Source organism: Notechis scutatus, chromosome 1, assembly GCF_049901735.1.
Source record: "Notechis scutatus isolate UNSWTSFEM ecotype Mainland chromosome 1, rNotScu1.2, whole genome shotgun sequence".
Classification (NCBI taxonomy): domain Eukaryota; kingdom Metazoa; phylum Chordata; class Lepidosauria; order Squamata; family Elapidae; genus Notechis; species Notechis scutatus.
In genome coordinates, this window is record NC_142009.1 from 237,676,695 (window position 1) to 237,703,250 (window position 26,556).

The following is a 26,556-nucleotide window of genomic DNA, read 5'->3' on the forward strand; positions in this document are numbered from 1 at the left end:
TGAGCTAATGAGTGATGTATATTTGAATATTTACAGTTTATTATCTATATTATTACTGAGTATTGAGTACTTATTATCTCTCTCCTGTCTTCCTGCTGCCAATCTTTCAGGCTGCTCAATCTAGGCAGACAGGTTCTCCATTGAAGATGCTTATTATACTGTATAGAGATGGGAATGAGAAGAAAATGTGTCAAGGAAGTTAATTGGGCTAAAGTCCTAAGTGTATTTGGAAATAAGAGCTACTGAACCAAACTGACAACAAAGTAAACATGCAAGAAAATAGTTTGTGAGGGGGAAAAAAGTGTATATTTACACTCAAGTATGGGATCAAATAATTTTACAGATGACAAATAATTTTAATTGTCAGTGATTAATTCAGTTCATATTGATTAAGCTTTTTGGTCGCATCTCCTTCCTTGGTTGGAGGGAAAGGATTAAAATATGCAAATTTATATATAAATATATTTAGGAGCAGGTGTGATAAACTAGTATAAAGGGCTGCCTCTAAGAGACCTAAGATTGTTGATATACAAACATTTTAGGAGAATGTCATTAGAGTTATACTCAATCAGTTATCTTCTTACTATTAAGAAACTGGATGAAAGTGACCTCCAGCTGAACACCAGCTCAGTTCTTAGTACTGTTGTACCTGTGCATTTTGCCTTACCCCAATTGTGATGAATAATCGTAAGTCATGAGGCTGAAACTGTCCACCACTGGGGCCAGCTGATCAAATTCTTTCTTGGTAAACATTCCCAACTCATTAGTTCTATCAAAGAAAAAAGAGAAGAAAAATTGGAAGGGTTATTCATTCATTCATTCAACCTCCAGAAGTTGTGAATGCTCCAATACTGGAAGTTTTTAAGAAGAGATTAGACAGCCATTTGTCTGAAATGATATAGGGTTTCCTGCCTGAGCAAGGGGTTGGACTAGAAGACCTCCAAGGTCCCTTCCAACTATCCAACTATCCCATTTCATTCCACTCCACTCCATTCTAAGATTAACATTCTACAAAAATCAATTACAAGGCTCTGTCCTAAAGAGATTAAGCCTAAATAGAAATTAAATGAAAACAAGAGAAGATAGAATGGAATAGAGATGGGATTACTCAGGGGAATAAGATGCAGTTTCTTGAGTTGCATTGAATTATGTGTAGGAAATGATACTTAAGGTGAATTTTCAGAAAGGATTTGAAATGTTTGCTAAGCCCATTATGGCAGCTCACAGACAAGAAATTGACTATATCACTGATTCAGAACAGGACTCAGATTAAGTTTTGCAATGAGCAAAGGGTTAGACTACAGAATCTTAGTTTTAAATATTATGTTCATCATTCTTCACTGACAATGTTGATGTGGGGACCTCACTATGGTTTATGACTTTTTTTCTTACATATTTTCTTACAGATTTAATCAAAAGGATGGCTATTTAATACCAGTAGTCTTCAACTTATAATCATAATTAGTCCAAAATTATGATTGTAAGACATACCAGTTCTCAAATGGTCATCATGCAACAGACCTGATTTTTGGGTTTTTTTGCAACATCATTAATTGAATCACCACAGCAAATCTGTGCTATTAAGCGAACACCACAATGGTTTTGTTTTTTGTTTTTGCTTTGGAACTCCAAACTCTGGCAAAAACTGACATAAATTGCAGTCATGTGACTGTGGGATGCTGCAAACAGCTGTAAATATGGGCTGATTGCCTAGTGCTCAAAATGGGATCACATGACCAAGCTCCCAGAACTTTGAATATAAGTTATATGTTTTTGGGTGGTCTGTTGTAACTTTGAACAATCATTAAGCAACTGGTCATAGGTCGAGGACTATCTGTACTACAAAATATACACTTGTACCACAATTGTTTGGAAAAGTCTATTTTCAATCTCAGGGTCAGATCATTCCATTAAGTGGTTTTTCCCATTAATTCTTCATATGGGTTTGTTTACAAGAACAAGCCTTTTCCTGAGATATCGACCCTAGGAAACACTTGACCTACATGTAATTTCTCAAATACTTGGCTTGTAGTTACCTTGATTAGGAAGGGTAAAGGAAGAGCAAGGAGGAAAAAAACCAGACTTCTACATCAGTATTGTGTATTGTTATGTGAACTTTTCAAGGTTTCTTCAAAATAATCTAGCTATGCAAACTTCTGGTAGATGGTGATAAGGGAGGCTGTATTTTTTATGAGACAGATAAAACTGCCTTGCTTGCTTTTCATTTTTATCCTAGATTTTAAGTACAGTTCAGCCTGCAGCTTTTGCTTTGCTTAAACATCCCTCTTCCTGTTGTTCCTACCGATTTGCATTTTCTTCTCCATCACAGCCACTTCAATGAGGCATGTGGGAGTTATGCAGCATAAAGCTGTTTTAATAGTGCTAGAGAAAGTTGTCAAATGCCAATCTGCAATGAAGCCTTTAGAAGCAGTATCATCATTATGTAATCCCCACACATGATAAATTAGGAGGGGAAGAAGTAGCAGTAAGCTAGCAAAAAAATCTTTGTTCCTCCTGATTCCTGACTCCTGAGTAAAGAGTGTCTCATTCCAACTTTGAATGGTTTTGAATGAAATATTTTCCTCTACGTACAGGCCTGCCTGCTTCCATTTGTTGCTTTCCCATTATGTACCAATAAAGGAGAATAGTTTATGTTCAGGGTTGAAATGAGGGATCCTTGGTGCTTTCTGAGCTTTGTTGTTTTTCACGAAGAAACTTCATTACCCAAACTAGATAATATCATCAGTGCTTGTAAATCCTTAGTAAGCTCTTATTAGCATTGATGCTGTTGCCTAGTTTGGGTAATGAAACATCTACAAGAAAACAACCAAGCCCAGAGATCACTAAGGACTCCTCAGTTTTTTATGTCTCTCCCTGAAGATCCTACAAAGAGGTCATTACCACAGAAGACTGTGATAGATTAAGTTTGGTCAGACCTTGAAGGCACTGAACAAAGGGATGCTCCAATCAATCAATCAAAATTGCCAGATAAATCAATGACGTATTACAGGCATCTTCCCTACTTCTGGAGTATATGTTATTGAGGGTAAATTGCTTAGAGCAGTGTTTCTCAAACTTGAAGATGTCTGGACTTCAACTCTCTGAATTCTCAAGACAGACATGCTAGTTGGGCAATCTGGGAATTGAAGTCCATACATCTTCAAGTTACAAAGGTTGAGGAACGCTGCCTTAGAATCAACCCCAAATGATATGATTATTTTGCCTTACTCCATATGACTTATGAGATTACACAACCTAAAAAGGTAGTTATCTGGCTAGCCACTCTAAATTTCTCCCCAGATGCAAGATGAAGTAGCAAGAGGGGAACATAATGAAGAGAACAAGACTTCAGAATCTGCTACTGATCCTCATCCTGATGAACAACACCCACACAAAAATGTGCCTCTTGCTGAACTCTCATATGTAGGGAGCCAACAGATAAATGTCAACAAACCTATTTCAGTATGGCATCTAGAAAACCCAGTGATAAAGTCCTTTGGGATAGAATGTAGTAGAGGCTCACTAACAACTATAGCTGAAAATGTCTACAAAAATGCTGGATTCTGAATGCCGAAAAGTGGAGCAAGGATAGCAGCTGAAGGGAATTACCCCAACCTTACTATGAACTCCAAGGCCTACTTTGGTGTAGTGGTTAAAGCATGAGGTTGGGAACCAGGAGATTGTGACTTCTTATCCCATCTTATGCATAAAACCAACTGGGTGACCTTGGACCAGACATTTTGTCTCAGGCCTAGAAAGCAGACAATGGCAAGCTGCTTCTGAAATGTTGCCTAGAAAACTACTGGGACATGTCCAGTCAACTGCCAAACATAATTATTAAGCTGTTAAGTATGTAATGAATAGTAAGGAAGCTGACCAATCAAAAAAGAACAGGGCAAAGGAAAACTCATAAACTCATAGGATAAAGAATAAAAAGAACAAAAAAGTATTAAGAATTCTGAATATCTTGAGCCAAGGGGAAAAAGAAACCTGAAGAAAAGTGACAAATATTCTTGACAGAGACCGTGAACCTGAAAAATATAAGCACAATTCTGAGAATAAGGATGCCAGAAGGCCAACCATCAGTCATAAAGGTCACAGCCTGATCTAGAGTTCAAAGATTGATTTAAGAGGGAGAGACATGAAATCTGCAGCGCATTTGATTAGCCACACCAGTTTAAGAAAGCAGTCTTTAAACAACAAAGGGAAAACCCCCGAAAGATTTATTACAGAGCCCTGACCTGTCTCTTGCGAATTACACTGTTTTTTTATCCTTCAGCACCCACAACTAATCACAAATAAGCTAGTGTTCTTTAATTACCTAAAACCAAACTACTATCTAATTCAATTTGACTCCAAGGCCCATTTCCTCCATTTACTGTTTGTTCTTGTTGTCTTATCCACTTTAAGGACATTGCAAAGGTTGATTATTTAGCTTTTGAACGTAATTTAAACCGAACAATACTATAACTTTCTTCATGCAAAAGTACTAAGGAGATTTTTAAATTGAAGACTATATTTACTTGTTCAAATATCTTAATATCTAGTGTTTTCCCAAAAAACTTCTGTTTACTTACATCCTCTAACACCTAATACTTTGCCTAATAGTGAGTCAAAACAAGCAAGGGCATTGGACATTTGCATACGCAAAAGCAAGCCACAGTTCTTGCAAGCTTGGGGATTTCTTCCTGTAACGGTCATTCTTTTTTTTTTTTTTTAAACAAGTTTTATTAATTTTCAAAACACACAAATTATCATTATCCATTACATGTTTAAATCTTTTTTCCATTATAAATTTAACAAGTCAGATAGACTATAATTCTGTTTTAAACCATTTCCATATAAACATACAAAACCTCTTATCCAATTTCTCTTTACTTCTCTTTACTCTTATTCAATTTCATTATTATTATTTCATCTGTTTCTTTCTGACTTAGTTACCATTATTCTCATTCTATATTTCTGTAAGGTTTTATTAATTCTCCCCAAAAAAACATATACACACAACACACAAAACATATAAAAAATTCTTTTTGGAAAGTAACTTGGCCCCAGGTATCTCTCTCTTTCATGGACTTCAATTATATTCATGCTCATCTTACTTATCATTACTTATTTTATTTACCATTCTAAGTCTTCTATATTAACTTCTCCACATATTTCACTCTTCTTAATTCTATCTTAATTAATCATCTTAATTTGAATCATTATGTTTTGTATCTTTTGTCCATTCTTTATTGTCCCTTTGTCTCGTTCCTTATAAAAAAAGAAGTTTCTCCTGAAATCACTAATCAGAGTATGATGCCTTTCTATCTCCCCACTAAATTAATCAAATTAACATTTAAAATAACACCCAATATTACACAACCTAAAAAGGTAGTTATCTAGCTAGCTACTCTAAATAGTACTCCCAGATGCAAGATGATAGTAAGCAAGATCTAAATATTAAAAACATAATAAAGAGAACAAGACTTCAGAATCTGCTACTGATCCTCATCCTGATGAACAACAACACACACCTCCCAAAAATGTGCCTCTTGCTGAACTCTCATATGTAGGGAGCCAACAGATAAATGTCAACTCAAACCTATTTCAGTATGGCATCTAGAAAACCCAGTGATAAAGTCCTTTGGGATAGAATGTAGTAGAGGCTCACTAACAACTATAGCTGAAAATGTCTACAAAAATGCTGGATTCTGAATGCCGAAAAGTGGAGCAAGGATAGCAGCTGAAGGAATTACCCCAACCTTACTATGAACTCCAAGGCCTACTTTGGTGTAGTGGTTAAAGCATGAGGTTGGGAACCAGGAGATTGTGACTTCTTATCCCATCTTATGCATAAAACCAACTGGGTGACCTTGGACCAGACATTTTGTCTCAGGCCTAGAAAGCAGACAATGGCAAGCTGCTTCTGAAATGTTGCCTAGAAAACTACTGGGACATGTCCAGTCAACTGCCAAACATAATTATTACGCTGTTAAGTATGTAATGAATAGTAAGGAAGCTGACCAATCAAAAAGAACAGGGCAAAGGAAAACTCATAAACTCATAGGATAAAGAATAAAAAGAACAAAAAAGTATTAAGAATTCTGAATATCTTGAGCCAGGGGGAAAAAGAAACCTGAAGAAAGTGACAAATATTCTTGACAGAGACCGTGAACCTGAAAAATATAAGCACAATTCTGAGAATAAGGATGCCAGAAGGCCAACCATCAGTCATAAAGGTCATAGCCTGATCTAGAGTTCAAAGATTGATTTAAGAGGGAGAGACATGAAATCTGCAGCGCATTTGATTAGCCACACCAGTTTAAGAAAACAGTCTTTAAACAACAAAGGGAAAAACCCCGAAAGATTTATTACAGAGCCCTGACCTGTCTCTTGCGAATTACACTGTTTTTTTATCCTTCGGCACCCACAACTAATCACAAATAAGCTAGTGTTCTTTAATTACCTAAAACCAAACTATTATCTAATTCAATTTGACTCCAAGGCCCATTTCCTCCATTTACTGTTTGTTCTTGTTGTCTTATCCACTTTAAGGACATTGCAAAGGTTGATTATTTAGCTTTTGAACGTAATTTAAACCGAACAATACTATAACTTTCTTCATGCAAAAGTACTAAGGAGATTTTTAAATTGAAGACTATATTTACTTGTTCAAATATCTTAATATCTAGTGTTTTCCCCCCAAAAAACTTCTGTTTACTTACACATCCTCTAACACCTAATACTTTGCCTAATAGTGAGTCAAAACAAGCAAGGGCATTGGACATTTTGCATACGCAAAAGCAAGCCACAGTTCTTGCAAGCTTGGGGATTTCTTCCTGTAACGGTCATTCTTTTTTTTTTTTTTTTAAACAAGTTTTATTAATTTTCAAAACACACAAATTATCATTATCCATTACATGTTTAAATCTTTTTCCATTATAAATTTAACAAGTCAGATAGACTATAATTCTGTTTTAAACCATTTCCATATAAACATACAAAAACCTCTTATCCAATTTCTCTTTACTTCTCTTTACTCTTATTCAATTTCATTATTATTATTTCATCTGTTTCTTTCTGACTTAGTTACCATTATTCTCATTCTATATTTCTGTAAGGTTTTATTAATTCTCCCCCCCAAAAAAACATATACACACAACACACAAAACATAAAAAAATTCTTTTTGGAAAGTAACTTGGCCCCAGGTATCTCTCTCTTCATGGACTTCAATTATATTCATGCTCATCTTACTTATCATTACTTATTTTATTTACCATTCTAAGTCTTCTATATTAACTTCTCCACATATTTCACTCTTCTTAATTCTATCTTAATTAATCATCTTAATTTGAATCATTATGTTTGTATCTTTTGTCCATTCTTTATTGTCCCTTTGTCTCGTTCCTTATAAAAAAAAGAAGTTTCTCCTGAAATCACTAATCAGAGTATGATGCCTTTCTATCTCCCCACTAAATTAATCAAATTAACATTTAAAATAACACCCAATACCCAATCCGATTTTGCTTGGTACATTCTATCTAAATAGTACATCCAAAATAATTAAATACATAGTTAAACAATAGATCTAAATATTAAAAACAAATACTATAATAGAAATTTTATAATGACATCAATACCATAATCTTATTAAACTCTTTAATTAAAACTCAATATTCTAAACCTCCCCTCATATTATTAAATTTTAAAACCAATCATTATTAAACATTTCAACATTTTAATCTCTTATCAACTCTTAAACCATTTAAGTTTTCTATTTCTAATACAATGCTACAATACCGTGTTTCTCACATAATAAGGCCGGGCCTTATATTTTTTTGACCCCCGAAAAAACGGCTAGGACGTCTTTTCGGGGTGACTAATTCTCCCCCTTGCATCCTCGGGTGGGTGGGCGGGCGCGACAGCTTGATATTCGGGAGACCTTCGGGTTCGGGCCACCGTTGCTCCCTTCTCCCTTGCTGCCGCGGCGTTTGGCGCAGCACATGCGGCCAGTCAGGGCTCCTCCTGCAACCGGAGCCCTGAGGAGACACTTGGCTTCAGGTGCTCCCGTCTTCCCTTTGCTTTGAAGGTAAAGCGAATTAAAGCGGCGCCTCCCGCCGGACCCTCCGCTCATCCTGCCAGGGCCGCGCCAGAGCCGTAAGGGCTGGGCAAAGCTGGGAAAGTGAGCCGCGGGTGTGTGCGTGCCTCCTCCTGCCCCTCGTTCCCAAATCTCGCCCGGGCTGGCGGGCGCTAACCTCGCTCGTTCTCCCCACGTCGGGCTACGGGTGGTGGCTGTTTCCGCTGCGAGCGGCTCAGACCCGCTGCTGCTGCCCTGCAGCCGCCCGCCTGGCCTTTCTTTGAGGTGGAAGAGCTCGCTGGGCTGAAGGGGAGCGGCGCGTCAGAGGCGCGCAGCGTAGGGAGGTCGGGGAGGAACGGAAGAGGCCCCGGAAATTAGCCTCCCACGTGGGGTTGGCTGCCCTCTCGGGCAGGGGAGGCTTTGTAAAATAATTCGCTTACCTTCGAAAGCAAAGGGAAGACGGGAGCGCCTGAAGCCAAGTGTCTCCTCAGGGCTCCGGTTGCAGGGAGGAGCCCTGACTGGCCGCACGTGGCTGCGCCCAAACGCTGCGGCAGCAAGGGAGAAGGGGCAGCAAGGGAGAAGGGAGAAGCAATGGTGGAAGGTCTCCGATATGAAGTGCCCCACCAACGAAGGCAGCACCATATCCGGGCATGCAACAAAAGTACTTACTAACGACAAGCCCCCGCTCTCCCCCATTTCGCATGTTTAATATGGGGCTTAATTTGGGGGAGGGGCTTAATTTGATTTTATGCCAATAAAACATGGTGGGGCTTCCTATTGGTGGAGGCCGTATTGTTGGAGAAACACGGTATCATCTTATGTACCTTGCAAAATCTTTTTTGAAGAAATTATACTTTATCCTTTATCCCTAAAAAGGATTCCATTTTTCCCATTTAGCTTCAAAACTTTGTAGCTTTTCTCCACCTTTTCCCTTCCTTTCTTCTCCCAGCAAATCTTTCTACCCCCCCTTCTTCTAGCCTCTGCCTTACTGGCTTCCCTTCTCTGTCGTGTTCCTTTTCCCTTTTGTTTACTATCATTATATTGATTTTGCACCTTATTTTTCCCTTTCTTAAGTGTTTTTTTAAATCTTAAGTCCTTTATTTCTCTTCCTTTCCCTCTTCCTTCTTTCTTGGTTGAGTTCTGAAATTTATTAAAAATGGCTTCCTCTCCTTCTTCTTCTTCTGCTGTCTTCATCTGTTGTAATGTTTGTTGATAGTTAATAAGCGCCATTTCTAAGAAAAGGAAGGCTTCTTTCAAACCAGCTTTACCATTTTTTTTTTGCTTGCTCATAATCTTTTCTCATTTCCTCAATAGAAAGAGCCATTATAAATCTTTTCTTTTCTTTTCTTCTTCTTTCTTCTTACAACAACCAGAATATTCCAAAGAAAAAATAAAACAGTCCCAAAGTTATCAATCAGTCTAAACCAAGGCAGAGTTCTCACTTTCTCCTCCTGGGGTAGTATCAATCAGAAAAAGAGAAAGTCCAAATCTGTTTCTTAAAGTCTTATTGCAATATATTTTAGTCTTCAAATCCTTAAGGCATCTCCTCCAACAAAGTCTTAGCATACAAATATTTTTTTTAGTCTTCTCCCTTCCCACTCATCGCTTAAAGCCAGTTTTCACCTAAAAAAAATAGGTTTCTTAATATCCACTTATTTATTCCGTAGGAAAGGAGGGTAAACTTTCCTTTCAGCACCACCAAACTGCCGCTTTTTTCCTCTTCTAGAAGGTATCATTCAGAAAATCATACTTTTCAGGAATTTTGTTAAATATGTCTTAGAGTCCTAGGAACCAAGAAAAACTTTCTCCTTTCATAAACTTTCTCCACTTCCTCCTGCGCATTCTTACCCGGCTGCCAGCTTCTTTGTGGCGGCTATTGCGGACCGCCGCTGCACCGTCTTGGGAAAAGGGAGTTCTGCAGGCTGGGGAGGGGGTCTGCAACACCCCCAAGCCCTTCTCCGGATCCCCCCTACCTTCAGCTGCCCCTGCAGGGCAGCCTAGCTCCGGACCCGTCCGGATCGGAGCCCCAAAAGCGGCTAGCACAGCAGGGATCGCGCAGCTTCGCGAAGCCCTGCCGTTCGCGAAGCCGACAAACCGCTGTAACGGTCATTCTGATAACCAACAAAATGCATTGAAAAGCAATGTTGGAAATCTGACTATTGTAACAGGCAGCTAGTGCACCTTGGCAGCCATTTTCATATCACCTTAATCTTTGCCCATTTCCTGAAAGAAACTGGATGTAACATAGATTTTTAGACTCTCCAGAATCTGGCCTATCTCCCTATTCCATTCATCTTACTTCTCAGAATATCTCTACAGAAACTATTCTTGTTGCTAGTTCCCATAATGGTTGTATGAAAATGGGGAGGAAAAAAAATCTATCTATCTATCTATCTATCTATCTATCTATCTATCTATCTATCAAATCACCAGATTCAGAATATAAATTAAGCAAATGGAAATTATAAAAATCTGAACAATTGACTCATGGAAGCAAAAATTCGTTCATCTGTGTAATGGATTACTCAAATACAATTTTGCTAGGTCAACTCATTGGGCTAAAAAAGTATGCACAATGACGCTGAACTATAAATAGGCCTGAATGACATTTTTCAGTGAGGTCAATATGTCACAAAGAATAAGATACCAACAAAAATAATTTTATTTCTGCTCGAGTTTAATATTTCAATATTTATTCCAAGAGCCAGTCATTTACAGTGTAGTTAGTATTAAGAGACAACCCTTTCCTACTAAAGTTCAGCCATAAATTAACAGCAATCTTTCACTGAGAATTTCACTTGCACCCATTAGTCTTCACAATTGTTCTTTGGCGTTTGTCACAATTTAAATTGCAAAAACTGTATCAAATGAAGAGTGACAGTTATATTAAATGCACCTAAACTCCTAGAATAAAATCAGATTTATTTCTCCAAACTTAACATGTACCCACTATAAATATATTGTCATTACTTTGGAGTGGAGGGTAAAAAGAATATACTTTCCATTAATCATGTCTTTGTGTATTATATTATTTTACACAAATTATAGAATAATGGCATTCTTGTAATGTGGTGCAACTCTCCTCAGCCAAGCAAAATATATGGAATGTAAGTAATTCTTCCTTACCTGTTCTATTATAAATTATGCTAACTAAAATATAAACATAACTCTGGCACATTCTACTTTACGTAGATTGAAGAGACAAGCTATTTTCAGTAATGCTCAATACATGAATCACAAAAATGAGGAAACTTTAGAGTTGTGCTCTGTGTATGATTCAGTTTGGCTCAATCTTGCTCCAGGTGATCATTTAAACAGCAAATTGCTTCATGTGCTTTTTCTCTGACCTTAAATGTCTAGAATCCCTTTAAGTCAACAACAATAAAGAGTTGTCTAGTCAAGTTAAGGAATGTGATCTGTAAAGGGATTGACAAGGCAGTCTTTAATGGGATTTCTAAAGATTTGCTGGACATAACATAACATAACACCATCTATGGACATGCATTAAGACCCAAGACTCCTAAAGGAGGGCAGCCCTCTGGAATGCTTGCAAGCAGGAGATGGAAATGTACCCCTTTCCTGTAACTACAATATACTGGAGGCACATCAAAAGTAATACTGTGTCCCCTATAATAATGATGTTTGATTAAACTGTCCTCATTTATCCAATTTCCTTCTAGAGAAGGGGTGTCAAACTGGATTTCTTCAAGGGCCGGATCAGCATTGTAGTTCTCCTCTGCATGCCCCCCCCCCCATTTTTGCTAGCAGAGGCACTGTGGGCTGGTTCTTTGTTATTTCCAGGCCAGCCCCGTGGACCAGACTTAAGCACCTGGAGTGCTGGATCCGGTCTGTGGGCCTTGACTTTGACACCCCTGTTCTAGATTCATCCAAGTTAATGGCCATCAGCATGTGTTGTGGTTAACAAAGTCCATTATTTATGTGCTGAGAAATATTAATCTTCCATTTAGTTAATTAAATAACCTCACCACTCCACCTCACCCCACTCCTGGAGTTTTGAGAAAGAAAAATATGCCTATCCACTTCCTTTATGTGGTACATAATTTAATATGTTCCAATCATGGCTCTCCTCAATAACCTTTTTTTCTAATTCAGTGCCTTTTATTGTTTTAACCTAGTTCCCTAGCTGATTAGACTCTAGTTACATCCTGTCTAGTCTACCATGAATTCTGTACAAATGGTACTGGAATGCTAAGTACCAGTATCATGAGATGCTTTTACATCTCATGATAATTTAGGACTAGTTTATTATAAGGTTCTCTTGTATCTTGCCAAGGTTTTAAGTCTGCCTAGACCAGGAGTCCCCAAACTCTTCAGTTCGTCAATCCTTTCATAAGGTTTCAGAATGTTCATCAACCCCCATACTACTTTAATTAGTAGTACTAGAAATAAATAATACTATCAACCCCTACTGGGCCCCAGTCCATTCGGAACTGGGCCGTGAAAAGTGTCAGGCGAGTAGGCACTTGTGCTCGGGTAAGAGGCAGGCACTTGCACACAAAGCTCCCCTCGCACAAGTGGAAGATACTTGCACTTGCGCATGAAACTCCCCTCACATGAGCAGAAGGTGCCTGTCACTTGCACGGAACTGTCTTCTCTCCCTCTCCCGCACCAGGCCACCAAGCCGGAAAATTGAGGACTGCTGTTCTAGCTGCACAGTCTACATGTCTATAATCAAGGTTTGTAAGATGGGAAAACATAGGATTTCTTCCAATAGTGGCACTATCTTAGTTTTGTTAATTTTAATTACAAACTCTGACTTGATTTCCATCAAAAAGTCACACCACAATTTTATAATATTTTGCTCTACAAACTCAAGTAAAATATGCTGCATTTTAGGATACATGAATTACATCTCTTTATAGACTGGCAAGGACAAAAGGCATGAAGCAGTCACTGTCTCTTTTCTCTCTTTAAACATTTCCATATAACTGAATAAACAACCCATATGAAACAATAAAAATTGCTAAAGTTTTTTTTAAAATTATGATTATTTTCTGTCAAGTTGCTTTTGACTCCTAACAACCACATAGATTCTCTCCATGACGATTTGTCCCTAACTTCAGATCATCCAACTGTGGACATATTGCACTGTAAACTGAGTCTATCAATCTTTGTTGCATCTGTATGCACATGGATACTTTTTCTCTCCAGGCTGTTCGGATAAAGACAAAAAAACCTGTCTTCTCCTGCTAGATATAAAATGAAAACTCAAACAAATTCCTAGGGCAAATTATCTGAAAGATACATTTGGATATACATTAACTTATTATCTCCATTACAAATTTAGTCTTGTGTCAAATTGCTAACTGTTCTTTATCTTTGATGTCAATGCTTCAGTGGTGACTTGCATATAATCTCTTCCCAAGAAATATTGGTTGCTTGAATGAATACACTTCAAATTATTCTTTAACTGTAAGTACAAACATACTTTCTATATTAAATTTAACCTAAACATCATCACAAGTTTTTTTAATACTTTTTTTCTTTTTAATAAGAGCTAGAAGATGGGCTACAATGATTTAATTTTAAAAACTGTGCAGTCGTGTTTTGATAAGACAGTGTATTTCCTGAATTAGAGGTGCAGAGATTCTTGTCCCTGGAAAACAACTTGATGATTTGCAGCCAGCTGGCATTTAGCTGCACTAATAAAACTAATTGCTTTATGGTGGCTCATAAGAGATGGCAAGGCACAGCAGCTCCTTAAAACTGTGATGACCTGAAAGGAAACATTAAAAGCAGCCAACTGTTTAGTATTCATAGCAGGTAGTACTGGATATGGCTCATGGATGAATATGAGAATTCTGACATCATTTTGTTATACAAATAAATACAAACCATCAGCACACTTCTGGGAAAGAATATACGACTATTCTTCATGCAGTGGCCAGGTTAAATTGGTCACTTTCATTGGTGCTCCCTGCAGCAGAAGAGTAAATTGCCAAGGACAGATGAACATCTGAAAGCCCTTTGGACACAAGCAATGGTTACTGCAGAAAATATTGCTAGAATACAAAAATGGGTTGTGCACCACACCTTTGCTGTGATCAATGTGGGGAAAAAATTCCAAAAGCTACATCCTTAGAGTGTTATAGCACACTTTCTTTGAAGACAGACTTCTTTTCACATACAAACAGGGAAAGCTGCAATCGCTAAACATGGTAAGCCTGAGGTGTACATCTATGCCTTTTTCACTATACATTATAGAAAGTGAAATATTGTGTTCAATGTTCCAGCATACACGTATAACAAACATACCTAGCAGCAAAAGGCAACAGTGATGGCAATATTCCTGTTGATAGTAATATTCTTCAAAGAAGCATAACAAGCACAACCTAGAAGCTCACATATTGGGTACTAGGGCTGGAAGTGGGACTCCTACACACCCACACAGAAACCTACAAAAGGGCAGAGCTATGGTCTATGCAGGGCAGGGGTCAATTCAGAGTACCTAATTTAAAAAAAGTAAAATCATAACATCCAAATGTGGGCAGAGAATAGATATTCAAAGCAGTCCTCCAATTGATTAAATGATTATGGGCCATCAAGCTGTTTTGACTCTTAGCCACCACACAGTTTTTATCTATATTACATCAATATCAGGCCATAACCCAACTGATATTAAATGAATCCTAGAACAAACAGATACTAAAAGATTCTTATTTCGCTGCTTTCCACACCCCGGCTAATTGAAAAATCCAAAATGTAATTCATTTTATCTTCCCCCCCACCTCAAATCTTAAGAATTAAAGCTGATTCATAGCTGCATGATGCAAACACTGAGGTACAATTCATGAATTATATTATTCACCTTGACTACCAAAATTAATCTGGCAACAAAAAGGAAGCTACGCTCCAGAATGGCATGCATAAGAAAGCCTAAACAAACAACTTTTGACCCTTCTTATAATGGAACTGGTCCTTGGTGCCCAAAAGGTTGGGGGCCGCTGCCGTTTGGCATTCTTAAAAACTACAATCCAGTTTGATTCCACAACTATGCATGTTCAAGTATACTGCAAGAAGAAATAAACTATCAATCCACACATATCCACCTTGTGTAGTTACTGCAGCAAAGTCTGAAAGCAATACTACCAATACTCATCACCCCATAAATATTCAGGTAGCATCAGACTCCTGAAATTCTACCAGTGACTTCGGAGACAAGGAGCATGTTAAAATTTGTGTCCTAACCTTCAGCTTTTACTTCTTGTGCTGAAAATGGACAGTGCCCACTCCATCTCCACAGCATATAGGCATATAGCATAAAACCACTAATCCTTAAAGGTTGTTTCAAACCATTGTGAAATTCTCAAGTCCTGACTGTATTGTCAAACTTCCTTCATTGTTCCAATTGCAAATGGGAGTAATCCTGTAAGAAGTTTAACTCTAATGAACCTTACAAATCTTGACAAACAAGCTTTCTTTCTTTTCAAAATTGTTTATTTTAAGCTACTCATTCATATGAATCTGTTTGGATAAAGATCTCCCCAAGAGTTGCAGGACATCAGCAGCTGTGGCTCAATTGTAGCTTAGCTAGGGAAAAGTTGCTGTACATCAGAAGTGGGCCAGTAAGCACAGCTGAAATATTCAGCACATTTTTGGGGCCAGTAAGCACAGCTGAAATATTCAGCACACTGAAGGCACTTGCACAAAATGGGTATCTTGGGAAGGCTTGCTTATTTAAGTAATTAACTGTCATGCCAAGCGCAACCAGTAATAAAACATTCATCTACCAGAAAGCAAGGTAGATGCATTTGCAAATAAAGTTTTGGGCTGCAGATATGCAGGTAGTCCTTGACTTACCACTGCAACTAAGCCCAAAATTTCTGTTTGCAAGGCAAGGCAGTTGTTAAGTGATTTCCCCCCACATTTTACGATCTTTTGTGCCACAGAGGTTAAACGAATCACTGCAGTTATAATGTTAGTAACAGAAGTGTTATGTGAATCTGGCTTGCCTGTTAACTTTGCTTGTCAGAAGGTTGCAAAGGGTGATCAAATGACCTCCGGACACTGCAACTGGCTTATATACATATTATTTGCCAAGCATCCAAATTTTGATCATGTGACCACTAAGATGCTTGAACAGTCGTAAGTGTAACTAGATGACCTACAAGGTACCTTTCAACTCTGTTAGTCTGTTTTTGACACAGTGCCATTGTAACTTCAAACAGTTACTAAAATAATGGTTGTAAATTGAGGATTGCATGTATACCATTTTAATTACAAACATGATTAGGAAGCCTAGGTACAGTATGCCACCTGAATGATGACACTAGTTAGCTATGACAGCACTGGGCTAGCTGAGCCAATGATTTAATTGAAAGAGGAGAGGGAGGGAGGAAGCAGAGCTCAAAGCTGAAAGGAAGGACTTTTGTTCATCTGCCTTCCAAAGCTATCAACAGATGAGGCTGCAACATCTCATTAAGCTAAGAAATCAGAACAATCTGATAAGGATTATTTGCTGAAACTGCAGAGTTTCAATGTGCTTTCTGCAAAGTTGGGGTGCACAGTCAGATGTACTTTTAAGTTATAATGATACTTATCTTAGATTTAGTTATATTTTTCTTATCATGTGTCTTTCATAGTTTTGGCTTACTATACCTCACCCTATTTCTATGCTTTGCATAGTGTTGCTTCTCCCCAAAGAGAATAACAATATAAATAGGCACATACGTCACACATTTTTTGAGAGAGATGGGGGGAGTGGAGGGAGGGAGGAGAGAGAGAGAGAGAGAGAGAGAGAGAGAGAGAGAGAGAGAGAGAGAGAGAGAGAGAACAGGAAAAAGTGGACAGCTTTTGTCAATCAATAATCCCTCTAAAATGCTTTTCTATATTAAGGATAAATTGTGAAGTCAGGTACACAAGTACACTCTCATGATTTCACACTGACTCAATAACAGCCTTTGAAATGAATCAGTTTCCAAGCAATCTACAATGACAGCAACAAAACTGAGCTCAAGATTCTTTGGACAAACCATATTAAAAGGCTCTCCGCGACATCTTTGTTATGGAAGCTCTTCTGACAACAGAAAGTTGGGCTCAATAATAAGCCTTCTCTAAGTTTAGCAAAGCTCTTATGATATCAGCTGCTCAGACTAATTAAGACAGGCAAAATGGAAAGATTACTATCTCTGTACTGTTCAAATGCAGTACAGTTAGGAACAGTCTGTGGCATGTAACTAAAAGGAGAGAATGAAATGTGGCATAAATTATCAATCTTCATGAAAAACAACATTGACTTCTAAGAAAGTCTCCAAAGAAATTGCTGGCAGTTGCTTTGGGTTGGAAAAATTTTTTTTAACATTTTTTTAAATTTCACCTTTATTATTTTTATAAATAACTCAAGGCAGCGGACATGCCTAATATTCCTTCCTCCTTCTGTTTTCTCTACAACAATCCCGTGAGTTGGGATAAAAGAGATTGACTGGCCCAAAGTCACCCAGCCAGCTTTTATCCCTAAGGCAGGAATAGAACTCAGTTTGCTGGTTTCTAGCTTGATGCCTCAATCACTAAGTCAAACTTTTTCTTTAGGATTCTTCCTTTACAGGTAGTCCTTGACTTAAGATCACAATTGAGCCCAACATTTCTGTTGCTAAGCAAGATATTTGTTAAGTCAGTTTTGCCCCATTATACGACTTTTCTTGCCACTGTTGTTAAATGAATCACTGAAGTTGATAAATTAGTAACCCAATTGTTAAGTGAACATAGCTTCCTCACTGACTTTGCTTGTCAGAAGGTCACAAAAGAGGTTCACATGACCTTGGGACACATATGAACCAAGCACCTGAATTTTGATCATAGGATGCTTTAATGATTCTAAGTGTAAAAAAATGCTCATAAGTCATATTTTTCAGTGCTGTTGTAAATTTGAACAGTAACTAAATGAACTGGAACTGTATTACTTGTATTTGCAAGCTTTTCCCATAATATCAACAAAGCAAAGGAAGTTTTTATTACATGTATTTTCTGGTAGGCAAGGAATAACAGCAGGTTATGACATCACTTTTAATAATCAAATATTTGTGGATTACTGTTTACCTGTATGTAAATTCTCCCTGATAAAAAATATCTATAAAAAGAAAACCAGAAACCTATCTTCAATTGAGATAATACCTACAACATACATTCAACTGAGGGCCAGTAATGTCCTTATTTCTTAATAAACAAATAAGTACTGAGTATCTGTATTTTTGTTTCCTAAAATTGCTGGGATTGGTTGTAAACCATCAGAGAAAGCTCTGTTTCACTCCTCCAGGTCTTCCTCTGGATAATGTACTGCTGTGTTAAATACTCATCATTTCCTCCAGGATATATTTACTTACCTATTATGTAAATATATATGTGTGTATTTAAATCAAGAGAACTCTTGATTTAATAGACTAAAATGAGGAAAGGAATGCCTTTTAAAATCAAATGGGATTTTATACATGAATACATCTTACATGTATGTTACACAGGTATAAAATAGCAAATGGGATTGTTATGTACGCACAAAATGATTTATTGTGTTACAAAGACTATTTAACCAGGAAATTAAGGGAATATAGTTCATGAAACCATTCAGAAAATATACTCTGTACAAAAACAATTTACAGAGAAACATAATTTTTGATTACTTTCAACTAGAAACTGAATTCAGAAGGATTTTGAACAGGTTCAATAAAAATGTTTTTTATTGGATGATTGATCTCTATAGTCAGAACTCTGCCAAAATGCAAACTTTTTACCCAGAGAAAGCCCACACATTCAGCAAAAAGGTGTCAAGTATTAAATCATCATGAGATGTGCTGGCATCCATCAACCATCTATCAAAATGTGCAATAAAGGTGTGATCTTTGGAATGAAATCCTCTGAACAACGCCCCCCCTCCCCTTTCCAGAAGCTAAATGTTTTCATTCTGGGGAGTTCAGTGAAGGAATTTTACAGATGTCATTACTCAGTAAAGTCAGAAGTATCTATGACTTCACTTATCTTAAGGAAACAGTAAAGTGTGTTTTAACTGAAAAGAATATATTCAATTAGAAAAGCACAACTATAATTTAGATTCCAATATATATTCTGTGGATGTCTACCTCACAGTTAGAAGATAAATCTGCTCTTAAAATTATGTATCCTTGAAAATGCAGACAGAATCCTGTTGAAGACAGGTCAAGGGTTGAAAGGGTCTGACAGCCCTCAAGAGAAGACAAATTTGTTTCTCTCATAATATTGAAGGAAGATCTTGGGTAATAAAGTGACTTTGTACTAAGAGGAACACATGTGTTTTTTTTAAAAAAACAGCAACATTGAAATAAAGTGCAATCAGTTTCTTTCTTATTTTTCTATTGTCTATTCAAACCCAGTTCCATGTCAGTTTGTCAATTTTGTTTTTACAATATTCAGAAAAGGGAATATAATTTAAAGATTAGATTGTAGTTAGCCTTAAAACTGGCTGGTGAAAGAGAAGGAAGAGATGGCGGCGCCAACGTGCAACATATTCATACCAGTGTGATATAATATAATGTTCCATAGATATAGGTACATGGAAAAGAAAATGATTTCAAGAATATATAACTTTCTACTAGATTTTAAAATGGAAGAGGAGGTGGTCAAAGAGACAACGGTGGTATGGGCGAAAAATGTTGGCCATAATATAGACCTGGAAAATTGGGAGAGAATGTGGGGATCAAATTACAAACTAATTACATCCACAGCATACAAGGAAAATCAATACAAAATGTTCTACAGATGGCACCTTCCTCCCGCTAGATTGGCAAAAATGTTTAATTCACACCCAAATTGTTGGAAATGTGGAAAAGAAAAAGGCACTTATTTTCATACCTGGTGGACATGCCAGGAAGTGAAAAAATATTGGAATACAATTAGACAATGGATAGAAGAAATCACAAATCAGAAAACTGAATTTAATCTGGAAACTTTTTTATTAGGTATAATAACACAAAAATGCAATAAAACAGATAGATATATTACGTTACATATATTAACAGCTGCAAGGATTTCATACAGACAACTCTGGAAGGAAAAAAGGGTTCCACCAGAAGGCATGGTTATTAAAAAAATAATAGATTGTATAGAGATGGACAGGCTAACGATGAAAATAAAAGACAGAGAAGATTCAATTTATTATAGAGCCTGGGGTGCCTGGTATGAGTGGTTTAGAAATAAAAATAAAATAAAATGGCAATTAAGAAAAGAATGAGGGAATATGTAAATATGTAAATATACCATGGAGAAGATTGAGATGTAAGGATAAAAGATATTGATTTATAGTAAGAGCAAGATGTAATGGTAAAAGAATAAGTAAATACATATACTGAAAAATGTGAGGAAATGCAAAAAATGTCTTGATGTTGATAACAATGTATAAAGTTTTGTTTTATGTTTTTTTAAAATTTGGAAAATTAATAAAAAATTTATGAATAAAAAAAAAGAATGTTGCAAGAGAATCAAATCAAACTTTTACTACAGCCAGAAGAGAACATCAATAGACACATCTCCCACGTTGTTTTAAGAAAACTGGCAGCCTGTAGTTGACAAAACAGACTAAATCCTACACTGTTATTTGCAATCTATCCTAGTGCAAAAATCAATTTGAGCTCCTATTGCTTTTTTATGTTTGATTTTCTACTTTGATAGCGAGCGGAAAAGAAAATCTGAATTAGTTTCTCTCCCTATATTTGAGGTCAGATATTGCTAGCTAGTTTTTTTTTAAAAAAAGAAACTCCACTATCTTTTAAAAATGCTTAATTTTTATGTTTTTTTTCCTTTGCTCAAAATGTAATCCAATTTTATTGAGCTTGCATAAAAGAGCAGCACAGTAGAGAAGGTAGGATTTCTAAAATCTGTAAAAGATCTTGCTTTCCCTCAAACCATGGGGTGATGATGGGGTAAAAGCTGGATTCTCAGTTTGTTTGAATATGTGGGTTCTTCTTTATTAGTTTTTATTCTTTTATTGTTTTTATTGTTTTATTACTGTCTGATAGCTACCCAGGATTGCATTACCTAAAATGGCTGGTTATATAAGTCTTTAAAGTAAATACGTATAAAATATATAAAGGACTTTTCATTACGCTAGATACCAAATTACCACTAGCATTAAGATCTGTCTTGCGAATTTCTATCCAGAAAAATCCATCCATGATGTTGAATCTAAACATCTTTTCTGATTCTGTTTAGCCAAAATAAGAACATGGCTAATATCTATCAATGAGGTTCTGTTCTAGATCACAGAATCTTTTTTATGCTTAAATTTATTGAAACTTTCCCCATAATCTAAATCAATAAATGGAAGAAAGCTTTTGGAGATGTAGGTTTTTTACTTATGATCGATTTCTACTGATTAGTGTTATTGTAGCATATTTCAATTGTTATCATTTTGATGTTTTCATCCTTTATTGCTGTGGTTACAGTGCTCGGGGCCATTTTGAAGCAGAGAAATAGCATAAGCAAAGAAATAGTACAAATAAATAAATAAATCGCTTTGATGATTGCACTGATGCAATATATGTTTCTTACAGGGCAATTGAGAGCTCACTAGAGTAACCCTATCTCCTATCCAAAAGTGATGAACTATACCATCATGTGCACTCAGGTATAGCTTTTTGTATTTCATACCTATTGTTAAATTTCAGAGGAATGATCTATGAGCTAAACTGAGAAGCTATTAAAAGCTACACTTGACAGATGAAAGTTGAACTGAGATGTTGACATTCACAGGTCTTCTTAGCCATAACTAGTAAAATGCCTATGCCTTTTTCATCAGACCATTTTTCATTTTCAGAACAGTTGTAGCAAACTCAGTTGGGACTCTTGAAAACTACCTGTGGGAGGAAACAACCATACCTTGCTGCAGCAGCATAGTAAAAGCGTAACCTCACCTTGGTTGATAATCTATGACAGCAGTCATAACACTAGGAGTAGGATCTGGACCAGACTTTTTAATCAGTCTACCTAGTTATGGAGATCCTCCATATGAGGAATATATTATTTTTTCCAAAGAAAATCTTTTTTTTCTCAGAGTCAGTTCAATAATATTTCAGACAATAGTTCCCCAAGCTTCCTCTAAGGCAGGAGTGTCAAACTTGATTTCATTGAGGGCCGCATCAGGGTTGTGTTTGACCTCGGGGGTGTGGGGGGTAGGGGGTATGGTCCGGAAGCATGGCCAGCTTGACATCACTCATGTCAAGTGGTGCCTGTGGCGGCCCAAGTTCTCTGCCAGTGAAAATGGGCTCTCGAGTTCTGTTTTCAGCCACAACGGCCTCCTGCCGCACTCTGCCAGCGAAAACAGAGCTCGGGAGGGTCACACACAGCCCCCCCCCGAGCTCCATTTTCACTGCAGGAGGCCATTGTGGCCGAAAATGGAGTCTGGCAGGAACATGCGCAGCCCTCCTGAATTTCCATTTTTGCTGGCAGAGGCATCGTCAGAGGCTGGTTCTGGCCTGTGGGCTTTGAGTTTGACAGTCCTGCTCTATGGCAACTAGTAAATACTGCTAACTTCTATAGCTTTAGAAGGATGAAACTATGTTATAAAGAAAACAGTGATTCTTGGCATGCATAATTGTTTCCCTAACTGTACATACTGTACATTAGACAGGTCTGTATGCAGTTCCAGGCAATATGGCTGCATTTGTGTGCATCTGGGTGTGATAGTCAGAATACAATGTGCTGGTTTTCTCTGATCTTCTACAGATTGAGAAGCTAGAGGGCAGCAAGTTGCTTCAAGACCATTCAGCAAAGTTCTTTCTTTAAAATGAATTTGAATCTCTTGTACCCGGACTTAGTATTGTATCTAGTCTATTCTCTGCTGGTGCCTAAAATTTGTGCTTACTAAACTTTCAGCATTCTGTGGGAAACTGCATGATTTCAAACATATGTATGAACTAATGAAACATTTTGTGTTTCTTAGATAGCAAATGTATTGTTCAGTATCTCCACACTTGTTTTTCTTTTACGACGACGTTTTCAAACAATTTGATCTTGAATCTTATGATTGCTATCATATTACATACACTCTTTCTTCAGACTTAAATCAAAACAGAAAACAAAGGAAGCACTTTTTAGCCACTGGGATTAGATCATAACAGCAGTGTTTCACACAATGGTTTAGATGTATCTTCAGTTTTTCACCAAAGAACTAATATTATTTTGCTCTTTGTATGAATATTTTGTATGCCTTTTGCTTAAATCTACATACATTATCTTCCATCATTTTTAAAGGTTTGACCTATTTTGACTCTTAAATGAAAATGGATAAGGATGAAGTAACATTAAATATGCCAATGAAAAGCAGTTTTCAACAGGAATTTATTAATGCTATGAATCTAACATACTGTATTACGTACTGTCAGATTGGAACTTAAAAAAAAATCAGAGAATGTATGGATTTACATACATACTGTATAGCTGTAGGTTGCATTTTCATTTTAGCCAACCAAAACCAGGTTCAAGACACTTGATGTAACTTCCGGTTTGTCGGCTTCACTAGCGGCAGGGATTTGCGATCCTGCGCGATCCCTGCCGCGCTAGCCGCTTTGGTGCCTCCGATCCACGGATCTGGAGGCTAAGGCTGCCACGAAGAGGCAGCTGAAGATAAGGGGGAGCTGGTGAGGGGTTTGGGGGTGTTGCAGACCCCCTTCCCAGCCGGCAAAACCCCCTTCTCCCAAGACGGTCGAGCGGCGGTCTGTAATGGCCTCCTCAAAGAAACCGGCAGCTGGGTAAGACTGAGCAGGAGGAAGAGAGGAGAAAGTTGTCAAGAGAAAGTTTCTTTGGCTGACCCAGGATTTTAAGAGGCGTTTAATCCTGAGAACTATGGTTTTCTGAACAACACTTTGTTTCCAGAGGAGGATTACAAGCGGCAAAATTGAGTGCTGAAAGGGAAAGTTCACTCTCCTTCCTTACGGAATCAACAAATGGCCATTGAGAAACCTGTTGTTTTTTTATAAAAGGTGGGGAATTGCTCTAACCTTTGAAACATTTTGGCTGCTTTAAGAAGAATAATAAAGAATGGCTTTATCTGTTGATGAACTTAGAGAATATGAAGAAAGAAAGGACGCTGTGAAAGAAGCCTTCCTCTTTTTAGAAATGGCGCTTGTTAATTATCAAATACAACAACAGATGGAAGAAATGGAAGGAGAAGAAGAAGAAGAAGACGCCATCTTCAATGAATTTAAAAATTTAGTTAAGAGAGAAAGGAGAAAGGAAGGAAGGAAAATGAAGGACTTAAGACTTAAAAAAATACTTAAGAAAGGAAAAAATAAGATGCAAAACCAACTCAATGTTAATGCTACTGAGCAAAAGGAGAAAGGAATACAACAGAGAGGGGAAGCTAAAGGGGGAGGAAAAAAGGTTAGGTGGGATAAGAAAGGGAGGGAAAAGCCACAAAGGTATAAAACAAGATGGGAAAAAAGGAAATTTGTTTAGGGATAAAGGGTAATGTATAATTTCTTTAAAAAAGAAGATTCTGCAAGGTACATAAGATGGTATTGTAGTATTTGTATTAGAAATAGAAAACTAGAATGTTATAAGAATTAATAAAAGATTAAAATATTGAAATGTTTAGTAATGATAGATTTTAAAATTTAATAAAAGATTAAAAGGAATGTTTAAAATATTGAGTTTAATTAAAAAGTTTAACTTACTGTTGTTTTGATCTTATTATAAACTCATTATTGTAGCACTTGTTTCTTGAAATAGACAATTGGAATGTTATAAGATTTAAAATTTAGATTTATTATTTAATTATATTAATTATTATGGACTTATTATTTTCTCTCTTTAGAGGTTAGTAGGTTGAATGTACTAAGCAGAATCAGATTGGGTATTAGGTGTTATTCTAAATATTTTTAGGGGGAGGATAGAAAGGCATCATACCTTGATCAGTGATTTCAGGAGAAATTCTTTTTTTTTTTACTTGCTGTAGGGAATGAGATAAATGGATAATTTGGAAAGAATGGACAAAAAATATAAATATAATGATTTAAATTAAAATGAATTAAATAAAATAGAAATAAGAAGAGTGAAAAGCGGGGAGAAGTTATATAGAAGATATAGAATGGTAAATAAGATAGGTAATGGTATATAAGATGAGCACGAATTTAATTGAAGTCCATACAAAGAGGCCAAACTACTTTCTTAAAAGAAGTTTTATATTTTTGTGTTTTGTGTGTCTATGTTTTCTTTGAGAATTAATAAAACCTCGGAGGAATGTTGGATGAGAATAATGTTAGACAGAGAGGAATGAAGAGGATGATTATAAACTGGATAAATATAGAAAATTAATAATAATTAATGAAATTGAATACGAAAAGAGAAATAATGAGAAATTTGTTAAGAGATATCTATATGGTTATATTGAAATGGTGAAAAGCAGAATTATGTTGTATGAAATAATATTTTATTTGACTTGTAAAGTTAATAATGGAGAGGTTTTATGTATTTAAAGGTTAACGATGGTTTGTTTGTCTTTAAAATCAATAAACTTTGTTTCAAAAAAAAAAAGACACTTGATGTAGTTTTTTTCTTTGGTGAGCAGCAAATACCTTGATTTGGCATCAGTATAGAGTACCAGAGTCAGAATGGTAGACAAACATGAGCAAAACACACACACACACACACACACCAACAACAGCCAAGCCTCCTACAATCGGCCCCAATTCATTGGGTTCACAACTTCTGGTGACCACAGAAAAAGAAATGCAAGATCTATTACACAGACAAAAGCCAGGAAAAGTACCAGGGCCAGACAAGATAACTCCTTCTTGCTTAAAAGTCTGTGCTGACCAATTGGCCCCCATCTTCACCCGAATCTTCAATAGATCACTAGAGATGTGCTATGTTCCTTCCTGCTTCAAACGCTCTACTATCATCCCAGTGCCAAAGAAGCCCTCCATCAAGGAACTGAATGACTACAGACCAGTTGCTCTAACATCTGTAGTTATGAAAATCTTTAAAAGGCTTGTGCTGTCCCACCTGAAAACCATCACGGATCCACTGCTAGATCCCATGCAGTTTGCATACCAAGCAAATAGATCAACAGATGATGCTGTTAGCATGGCTCTGCATTACATCCTACAACACCTTGAATCTCCAAATACCTACGTAAGGATCCTCTTTGTAGACTTCAGTTCAGCATTCAATGCCATCATTCCAGACACTCTTCTAAGTAAATTAAACCAACTAGCGGTACCTGAACACACTTGTAGGTGGATCATAAGCTTCCTAACAGACAGGAAGCAGCAGGTGAAGCTAGGCAGAATCACATCCGATACCTGTACAATTAGCACACACACACCCCAAGGCTGTGTGCTTTTTCCATTTCTCTTCTCCCTATATACCAATGACTGCATCTCAAACGATCCATCTGTTAAAATACTGAAGTTTGCTGATGACACAACAGTGATTGGTCTCATTCGAGACAACGAATCTGGAACTGAACACACTCAAAACCATAGAAATGGTGGTAGACTTTAGAAGAAAC

The 26,556-nt window shown here is 37.0% G+C and overlaps 1 protein-coding gene across 11 annotated transcripts in view; it reads right to left on the reverse strand.

Annotated features, from left to right (window-relative positions):
- The window catches only part of CHID1 (chitinase domain containing 1), a 118,069-nt gene that overhangs the window by 61,372 nt on the left and 30,141 nt on the right, over positions 1–26,556 (reverse strand). For 6 of the 11 annotated variants that reach the window (XM_026668240.2, XM_087950858.1, XM_026668241.2 and 3 more), the window contains exon 9: positions 668–769. The exons of the other annotated variants lie outside the window; for them this stretch is intronic. In XM_026668240.2, the coding sequence (XP_026524025.2) occupies positions 668–769 (102 nt within the window). The remainder of the gene's footprint in view (positions 1–667; positions 770–26,556) is intronic. 11 annotated transcript variants of the gene reach the window in all.